The sequence below is a fragment of the Crocodylus porosus genome, unplaced genomic scaffold (genome assembly GCF_001723895.1).
Source record: "Crocodylus porosus isolate Cpor-Errol unplaced genomic scaffold, CroPor_comp1, whole genome shotgun sequence".
NCBI classification, from domain to species: domain Eukaryota; kingdom Metazoa; phylum Chordata; order Crocodylia; family Crocodylidae; genus Crocodylus; species Crocodylus porosus.
In genome coordinates, this window is record NW_017728907.1 from 20,074,367 (window position 1) to 20,085,000 (window position 10,634).

General features: G+C 44.0%; 1 protein-coding gene across 1 annotated transcript in view; it reads left to right on the forward strand.

The window, feature by feature from the left end:
- The first annotated feature begins 1,997 nt into the window (after positions 1-1,997).
- LOC109306960 (sulfhydryl oxidase 1-like) overlaps positions 1,998-10,634 on the forward strand; it is a 48,966-nt gene continuing 40,329 nt past the window's right edge. Inside the window, exon 1 of the mRNA XM_019530585.1 lies at positions 1,998-2,120. Within this exon, the coding sequence (XP_019386130.1) occupies positions 1,998-2,120 (123 nt within the window). The remainder of the gene's footprint in view (positions 2,121-10,634) is intronic.

A 10,634-nucleotide genomic window follows, 5' to 3' on the forward strand; every position in this document is an offset into this window, starting at 1 on the left:
CTGATGCAGTTTTATACTATCCCTTGATTTGCAAATACTTAATACCTCACTTTGGCGCTGACTCTATTTACAGCCTTTCTGCAGCTCTTCTTGGCAACTCATCTCCACATCACTTAAAGCATGCAGTTCTGTTAGAAATGCTTTTAGCAAGCTGCCCCACCCCTAAAATTTTTACCCAATGAAATGATATGATTGAGCAACGACAGGCCTGGCACATCCCAAAGACCACTTCAAATCCTTATTCTAAATGAAACTGGTTTGAAGTTTTAATTCTCATGGGCACTGCCTCACTTTCCCTGTAGCCAGATGTGCAAGTGGGGCCTCCATATCCTAAAACACATTTTTGCTTTGGAGGATGCTGCAAGGCCTGGAACGTGACACTATTGAAACTTCAGAGCATTTTTCAAAGCAAGGTATTGTCCTTCATTGGCATCAGTCACAGGAGAAAAGGTGTTAGCAGCCCACATGAGAGCACAGACGCTGGGAGAGGACAGAGGTGGTAGGCTGGTCTGATGTCGCCATTCTTTGGGAACCCAGCCCAGAACATAGGTAGTTGGAAGGCAAGCTGGCTAGAAAAATTATATATGGAGTTGTTCATCACAAAGATTAAAGTATGTGGCTCACCCTTGAGAGCAAATCCAAACAAAACAATGTCCATGGTGGTATACACTGGGGAAGCTATATTGATGTGAACAAACAGGTGCAGTAGTTGCCCATCCCATGCTTTAGATACTTCCTGTCCTGTGCAAGATATGATGCTGCTTGGAATATGCACAAAGAAATCAGGAAAAGCTGGAGAATAGTGGTTCTAAGGGAAAGCAAATGGAGTTACTTGAGAAGAGGCCTCAGGATTATGTGGGAATAGCTGAAGGTAGGGGACAGTGATGGAAAGTAACATCTGATGAAAGAAGTCTTCTCTTGTCCAATGGCTCAGAAGTAATCTTGTTAGAGTTATAAAGGAGAGGCCAGTTTGTTTCCCATTCTAGATGTTAATCTCTGCCTAGAATTTCTTTGTGGGGCTTGAAATGTTGGACTCCTGTTCTGCCAGCTGATGTTCTCCCACTGAAATCAGTCGCATGTATCTCATACCAGCAGGCTGGATCTTGAGTCTGAATTGTCTGGTGGTGAAAGGGGTGGACTTTCAGCTTGGGTTACGTGGTAACTAGAGTCAATCTAAATATTTTACATAAATCTGTTAACTCTGAAAGAAATTTGGTTTAAGAAGCAAAGAAAACATGAATGCCATGACAAACGACATCACCATAGCTGTCATCCATTGTGATATGCCTTGCACCTTACATCCCACTAACCATTTTGTCAAAAAAACCTGGTCCCACCATGATAAAAACAAAACCCCACTTTTTCCAAGAAGTGTATATTTACATTTACATACATTTTAGTATTATATTAATCATTCATAGAATTTTTTTAATGAGTTGAAGTCCCACCTACATGACTTTTGTGTCCCACTGGTTGAGCAACACTGCCTTAAACAATTCAAACATGCTGTGTGTCATTGCTTCAGATATGAAGTGAAGGGAACTAAGCTATGGTTTAGATAGGGCTGATCCTGCCATTTCCTGTTCTTGTTCCAAACGGTTCTGTTTGCGGTCATGATGGATGTGTTTACTGAACAAATAAGGAGATCACCCTGGAATATAATGTTTGCAGATGACGTGGTCATTTGCACTGAGAGTTTAGAGGAAGTGCAAGTTGGATTGGACAAATGGAGAGAAGTGCTAGAGGGAAGAGGAAAGACGATTAGTTGAGCCAAAATGGAATATATGCACTATGATTGCTGTGAGGTACCTGATGTTGGTTTAAGCATCTGGGGTCAACCATTCATCAGGATGCAGAGTTAGATGTAGAGTTGAACCATCAAATAACAGCAGGGTGGACAAAGTGGGAATTAGCAACAGGAATATTATGTGACAGTGAAGCTGAAGGGAAAAGTCTACAAGATGCGTGCATCCAGTGCTATTGTAAGGAGTTGAGACATGCCCCCTGAAGAAAACTCAGGAAAGGAGAATGAACATGACAGAGATGAAAAACTCCGATGGGTGTGTGTAGAGACGAAGATGAATAAAGTGAGGAATACTTACATCAGAGGATTGGTGAAGGTAGTGGGGGCATCTAAGAAAATACAAGAGAGAGGATTGGCATGATATGGACTTATTCAAAGGAGTCTAGAAGAATGCATGGGAAAAGAAATTACCTAGGGTCACCATACCTCTGGGTTTTCCTGGACATGTCCTCTTTTTTGGGTCCTCCCATCTCCATCTGGGTGTTTTTTTAAATATCAACAAATGTCCAGGATTTGGGATTTTTCTCTGCTCAGCATCAAAGTGTTCCCCAGCACTGGACTGCAGCAGAGTGCAGGAGGCATCTGCTCCTCCAGGGGGGAAAGGGAGCAGGGGAGGGGCAGCAGGGAGCTGTGTGGTGAGGCCATGCCAGTGCCTGTGTTCACAGGGGCAGGACAGCTGGGAGATGCTTGCAGGGCTGGGGGCAGTAGGGGGCTGCAGCTTGGGAGTGAGGGGCACTGGCAGGGGGCTGTGGGTCAGGAGTGAGGGGCACCAGTAGGGCTAGCGTGGCTGTGGTTTGGGATTGAGGGGCACCAGGGGAGACGGGACTGTGGGTCAGGAGCTCAGGGAACAAGCAGTGCCAGATGCCTGTGGCTTGGGAGTGACAGGCAGCTGCAGGGCTGAGGTGGCTGTGGCTTGGGAGTGAGGGGCAGGGGCATGACACAGGCATAACATTGCTCCCCTGCAATCATATTAATCCCCACCCCCGACAGGTATCCTCTTTTTTAAACTGGAACTATGGTAACCCTAACTTACCAAAATAGCACTACCAGGGAAAGGGAAAGAGGAAGACCAAAGATGAGATGGAGAGATATAGTGGAGAGGGACATGAGACAGAAGGAGTTGGAAGAAGAAGATATGTATGATTTGAAGCCAATGGAGAGCCAGGATCTGAAATAGCGACCCCATTAAATGGGGGCAATCAAGGGGAGAAGGAGAAGGAGAGTTGATTCAGTTGTGAGCAGGGGTTAGACTTGTTAAGGTCCTGTCCATTCCTGTTCTGTGATATGTTGGTACCCCGAAGAAATAGCTGATATGGGGCAAATTACATAACTTCAGCATTTTAGTAAATGCATTTCCAGTCAAATTTTTTTGGAGGAGAGAGCAGGTATATTCATTTCTTCTGTCTTTCTCAAATAAAGGAGCAAGGAAAAAAAAAGTGTGGTTTCCCTCAACTGCACCCTTCTCTGAGTATGTTAATTCAGGCTGTAAATAGAAGTTGCATTTGTCCTGGGATAAAGACTTTTGTCCCAAGATCTGAAGGATGTACAAGGCCACTGTTCCACTTCTATCCCTCTGAAGTATTCAGGATAAAATGTGCTAATGCTTTTTCCCTAGACATGGCTATATGCACTTGTAAAACGATAGACAAGGTTCTTTGGGTAAATCTGATATCTTCTATTAGACCAACTCAAATAGTTGGAAAAATTCTTCTTCGCAAGCTTTTGGGTATAAATATCCTTTTTCAGGCTGAGGAAGCATCTGCAGTTGATGTGTGCTCTTTCTGGATGGAATGAATAGTACTGGGCTGCATGCAAGAAAGCCAGTCAGTGAAGATGTAAATTGAGGAGTCAGTGGGTGAGAGACAGGTGGGGCGGAAGGGCAGAGAGAGGGGGATGAATGTAGCTGGTAAATAGTGGAGAAATACCTGGGAAGTTGGATATTAGGCAAGTTATAATGCATCATAAATCCAATGTCTGTATTTAGTCCATGATTTTTTGTGTCTAGGAGGTTGATGAAGTAAAGTTCATAGGCTCTTTTATGAAAGGTGTTTTGTAAATTCCCTTTGAGGATTAGAACTGAGAGATTGGAGAGAGAGTTGTTTTCTTGTGAGAAATGTGCTCCCACTGGTAATTGGGTATTCTTGTCTTTGATAGATTTCCAGTGTGCATTCATTCTGGCACGCAGTTGCTGTTTGGTCTCTCCTACATATTTTCCATCAGGGCATTTGGTACATTGGATAAGATATATTACATTTCTGGAGGTGCGGCTGTAAGATCCAGGAATGCTGAAGGTTCTTTTGTGGGGGGTAGTAATTGTAGGGGTGGTGGAGATATGTAAAATTATTGCATTTTTTCCCCTAGACAAGTGGCCATGCTGTGCACTCCTCACATAACTTTGAAGGGCAACATGTATAAATGATTATGCTTTGCCTGGTTTGACTCAGATCAAACCCTGGGACAATCAGGCCCATGTCAAATTGAGACGGCTGTTTATAGCCTCACAGGAGTGGTAAAGACAATGTTAGTAGCCCAGCCCAATACTCACGTACAGCACGTCACCACTTACAAAGGCATCCGTAACTTTCAGGATTACTGTGCCAGTGAGACAAGACTTCCCCCTTGTCATCTGCCTGGAATTCTGATTCCTGGTCAGCAATTAGACTGACTTTTCAGTTGACTGTTTGGCAACATTTGGGGCTGATCTACTGCTGAAATTGAGGAAGGTCAGTTGGAATTGAAAACATCTGGTCTGTACGTTCTATATGGTGATGTTACTTTTGAATAAGGGACTTCAACCACTTCATTTTCAGCCCCCAATTGCTAAATTTCCATCAAATAGAACCAAAAAAAAGCCATTTTCCTCTCAAGTGAGAACATGTCAGCAAAGATGACCTACAAAAAGGGTCTCAGAGGATCTCTTAATACCCTTTCTGCAACAATAGTTTTATAAAACCCCAATTTGAATTTATAAACTACTCTGAAAGTGTTTGCAACTACAGAACTTTCTAATCCAACAGTTTTGCTAGAAGTGTTCAAAGATACTGGCTGCGCTAGTGAGAAATCAGATCTTTGCAGCTTTTCTCTCTTTTCAGATTCAAGGAATCTAAGCTAATTAAAGTATGACACCCAGGATGACTCTGGGGGCTTTTATTTTATCTGGAGAAATTCAAGACAAGCCAAAGCAAGTTCCTTTGAACTTTATACTACTTTATTTGGATATTAGCAATGACACAAAAGTACTGATAGTGGCTACCTATAATAGAGAATACATGAATATACTCACTACCAGGTGGTGAGGTCTCTGGTTCCTTAGACTCTGACCTCATAAGTAAGGCAAATTTCAGACATTCATCCATATACTTTTGTGTTGAGGAGTTTTATACAGCTCAGATTAAAATTTCTGTATTCCTACTCATTCCTCTAAGAGAGCTATCCCTTGGCAAATCCCACAGGGAGCCGGGAAACTTTGAGTCAAGATATGTGATCATCACGGCTCTTACCTGGGGTCACTGGCATTTGGTGAGACACCTGCCTTTGTATCTCAGCTCACTTGAAACTGGCTCACAGATTTGCCCCTTTCCACATGCTAATCATTGTGATTTAAACTGATCCTAGAGGCAATTCAGTCGGTCTGTGAGGAGGAATGTAGGGACAGACTCAGCACTGAGGCGTATGAGGTAATAGGACTCCCCAAACAAATAGATGATATAGGGGTATAGCAGAAAGTTATAGATACATTTTTAATGTTTTAACCATCCATGGTTTTAGAGTACAGTAATTTAATTCAACTGAGTAACTCTGTTTAAAATGTCATAAGCAGACATGTTCAGGAAAAAAGTCAGTTTTACAATTAAACAAATCAGGCTATCATAGCTTTCCAGGCTTGAGCAGATCACTTCTTGGCCTTTTGCCTCAGATCAGATTTCTCCACCTCTTGTGGGCTAAGATCAAGTGGGAACATTCAAATCCCAAGACGTCAGAGCTTGGGTCTGCATGTGGGATGCCTGACAAGGGATTTGGGAGTATCTAAAGTCCCAGGGTAAGAGCCTGGGACAGAGGATGCTTGCCAGTAGTAGTGCCATATGTGCTGTTTAGAATGATTGAATTCTGCCTGCTCAATCAATATGTTTTTTGGAACGATTGAGTTCTGCTTGATCAATATGGTTTGGAACTGATTTGACTGATTTGACCTAGAACATGAAATATTAAAAAAAAAAAAAAAAAAAAGATGGGACACTGAAAGTATCTGCCAATGAGCTACAGTAAAGCAACATCTCTTGTGCTGCCCTAGCACTACCCTGCGCCAGGTGAGATGTACCCAACCATAGCTGTTGCGCAGCTATGAATTATAACTAATTAAAGTATTCTACACTGTAAGGGCAGGACCTGAGTGTCCCTCCACTTCATTCAGCAGGACTGGAATGTCCTCTCATGAAGCAAATGAGTGGTTTAATGATCATGCCTATGACAAATGTCAAGTGTTCCTTGGAATGTTTAGGCTTTATTACTTCTGAAATGTCAGACCTGCACCCGCAACCGTGTTTCAACATAGCTGTTGTTGTAATGTAGACAGAGCTTGTGATGACCCTGCCAATGAAAAAAAACCCGCAACTACAAATTCTGTCTGATGTACATTGGAGGTGAGTTCAGGGCTGCAGAAACCTGGATTTCAGAATGTCTCAGTCTATAGTTTAACTTCCCTGCCTCCCTGCACATCAAACACCAACACAAAGGCTCTGAGGCAGGGACTGTCTCTATACCTGTGTTAGTACTGCACTATGAGGTAGGTTCGGGCTCTTTGCTGGGGAGTTTTAGCACCACCAAAATACAAGTGTTTATTGAGAAATACTATATCCATTTGGAAACCTGTTCAGAGTAATGCTTACTAATCCCTGCAAGACTTAACAGCAGCTACGGAAGTGTGGGAAGACCTAAAAGCTAATCCTGCTGTAAGATCTTTCTTTAATCCCCCCTATGCTTAGAGACTGTCTCATAAACACTCTGGCATCTTCAGAAAAATACCATCTCTAGGACTGGAGAATAGGATGGTCCCCAACGTTTTGCATTGTTTTATGTATAGGTGAGGTTTGTAACTTATTACTAATGCTTTAGTAGCACCTTAAGGGCTCTGATCTAATAGCATCAGTTACTTGTAGAACAGCAGTTTTCAACCATTTTTCATCTGCAGACCCCTAAAAAATTTCAAAAGAAAGTGCAGACCCCTTTGGAAATTTCAAATGGAGGTGTGGACCCCTTTGAACTGTAAGCATGGGTATTCATATACTTTTGATTGATCATAGTCATCTTTCACAGGCCCCTTATACAGTCTGTGGACCCTCAGAAGTCTGCAGATTGCAGGTTGAAAACCCCTGCTATAGAACCATCTCTTGCATGAATGCAGTTCATACTTGAAGGTAGAGTCGCCATGACAGTCACATGTGCTTCATGTCTGGCAGTCTCTCTTGTTACTGAAATGCTAATTGCTTCTAATTGTTGCTAACTGAGTCTGGTCTTCTAGCACAGCAAGTCATTCCAGATACCTAAATGGGTGGCCCTGAACTGCTCATAGGTTTCCTGGGACTTGAACCAATAAACAAAGTCATAAAGAAAGATGAGCATTATTAATAATGATGGTTCCTAGGAAACCAAGGTACCCAAAACACAGGCTGTTAAAGGCCATGTTGTTAACTTGGTTTGTGCTGTTTGTAAGTAATGGAAGGTGTGATTTTTACAATGCTCAAAATGTGCAAGATGCTTTACAGATGCTTCCTGCTCTAGTGAGTTTTCAGTCTCCATTTTTATTCATGTCACAATGGGGGAGAGGGTTGCAAGTATTGGGAGGGTGGGGGGCTGGGGCAGGCAAAGGAAGACAAAATAACACAAATAAGGGCTTGTATTGATTATACATAGGCATATATATCTTGATGATTATGCTGTTTTTTTAATATTGTTGTATATAAAACAGATGCAGAATCTGGCTTTCCAGTGCACGAGACTGAAAAGATGGTACGTGTGGCAAATGACACACGTGGTAGCAGATGCAAACCTTACAGGCATTGTTTCAGCAACACAGTTATGACACAAAGGAATAAGGCAAGGATTTTCAATACATTTCTCTGCTGATGGAAATTGGTGCAACTCCACTGCAGTTTATACCATACATGAAACATTTACATGAGAGATTACTGCAGAGCTACCTAAATAACTCTACAGCAAAGTCTCAGCATTTACATGTGCAGCCCACTTTAGCTGCACTAAACTAATAAATACCGCCATAGGATAGTACTTGTAAACACAAGTACTATCCTCTGGCAGCATCATTTAGCGTGCAGCAATGCACGTATAGATGCAGACAGGGCTGGCTGGAGCACGAAGGTGCTTCAGTGTGGGGGCTGCCTTTTGCCTGGCCCCACAGAGCACCCTTGTGTCCCAGCCAGCCCGTGCAGCATGCCGAGCAGGTTGGAGTAGCCCCACGCTGGCAGGCTGTCCCCTCAGGCCCCCTGCCAGTCAGGGCTGCTCTAACCCAGCTCAATGTACTGCACTCCTGGGCACACGTGTAAACACAGTACCCAGGGGCAATAAACTTCAGCGCAAACACCACTGGAGTTTATTGCTCCTCATTTAAGAGTATATGTAGACACGCCCAGTGAGTTTGGTCCTTAGTTCCTCTGTGACAATGATATTTGTCTCCATCACAAGATAAACAAATAAGCATAAGATAGTGGTTAGTTTTGTAAGGGCTGGCTAGCTGGCTCTTGGACAGTATCTATGTTTCGATGAATCTCTTCATCAGAACCCAGATATGGCACTAACATGAGAAAATAGAAAGTGAGTGCTATTCTGAAAAAGCCTAGGGCTTCACCTGTATTTCTATAACCTAGTTTTTCTTCCGTAGTTATAAAGCCCTGAGGAAAATAACACTGTCCTAGTAATAACTATGTATGATTTTGAAGGATTTCTCTAATCTTTTTTTTAACTTAGTCAGTCATTCTTTCCCTGCTCTGTCATGTGTGTTGCTAGCTCCTGTTAAGGGGTCTATGAAATGTGATTTAGTATTTAAAATTAATTTACTTCTGGGTTTCTAATACAGAATTACGTTCTGCCTTGTCATGTGTTTCAGATTCCTCTCATTTTAGAGCTGTTCTACCTACTTGTCCTAAAGTTCCTAATGCTCCTTACTAAATGGGTACAACCTTGCTCTACTCATTGATTATTATTTACATCAGAAATGAGGAAACCTGGTGCTAAGGTGACAAAACTAGGGTGATAAGAGAATTTAAAAGCAATGTATCCTGCTTGAATCAGCAGCACTGCCTACCCTTATGACTCCTACATTCATGTCATCGAGGCAGATACAAGGGAGGTGCACTGATCCACTTGCACCTACTTTGATTCCTGCTCCACCTAAAATTCAACACCAACTGGCTGGCAGTGGCAGGAGCATTTCTAGTGAAGTCAATTGATTCCACATCTCATTATTATCTACTTGAACCCTTCTAAACTCCTTATTCCCTCTCTTTTTTTAAATGATTTTGATGTTCCACCAAAATCATTTCCCTTTGTTCTGCAGTCTGTTAGGAGCTTCACTACCAGGAGCAGCTATTTCACAGATTGTTTTTCATAAAATCATAGCGATATCAGGCTGCAAGAAACTTCCAGAGATCATCTCATTCAACCCCCTTGCTTGAGGTAGGTCACCTCTATCCAAACCATAATCTAAACTCTACCTAAGACTGTTGTCAACCCCGACACAACACAGACCTAACACCCTAACCTGCCACAGTAACCAATGTCCTGCTTCTATGAAATGTTGTCAACGTATGCTCAAGACATCCCAGGTAGAGCTATGCCACCTACTACAGAGGAAGACAACCTGCCCCCGCAGTTTGCACCAGTCTGACCATGGGATAAAATTCCTTCCAGACTCCAAATACGGCAATTGCTCTGACCCAGAGCGGAGGGACAAGACCCTCTAGCCAGAACCCTCCAGCTTTGATCCTAGCAGGAGCACTAGTACAGCTCAGCCAAAGTCCCCAGACCCAATGCCTCTGAGGGAGGCTTAAAAACACCCTGACAAGCATAGCAGAAAGCAGGGAAGGAGGCCAGCCGGCAAAGCCCAAAGGCCTAGGAAATCCCCATAGTAAAACACGGGCATAGCTATGCTAGATCAGTGCTCCTCTACTTTTTTTGTACCAGGACCCATTTGTAAAGATTGATGGCCAGTCCCGACCCAGTAAATAGTTTAAGTAGGAAACAGCCCCTTGGCCCTGCTGGTGCCCCTCACTGTGGCCCCGCTGCCCCACAGCTCCCAGTGTGTGTGGGGGTGGGGAGGGGGGCAAGCGGGCAGGAACTCCCAGCCATGAGGGAAGACCCACCGTTTCCCATGCACTTCGCCTTCAAAGGAGGATCGATTTGTAAAGTTTGTCCGTGACCCTTTCATATATTCTCGTGACCTACTTTTGGGTCACAAGGTTGAGAAACGCTGCGCTAGATCATCCCCCGCCAGAGGCTGCCCAGGCCCTGCCTCGACACCTCTGGTGAGGGCTGGCCCCCTGCCCCCCGCCCCCTTCTGAACTCGCTGCAGTGAAGCTGTAGTTGTGTTTTGCTTCCACCTTACCCAGCCTCATCCAGCCCTAGCCCCTGGCCCATGAATAAAGCTCCCCCTTGAATCTGAACGAGATAAAACTGCTATGCGGGGCGGCCCCCGAGGTCGCCTTTCCCAAGGGAGCTGCCTGGTCCCGGCTGCGGGTCGGGATGGCGGGGCGCTCCGTGCAGAGGCCTGTGGGGCTGCGCCCTGCCCCGAGGGGCCTGCGTGCGAGGTCCCGGAGCG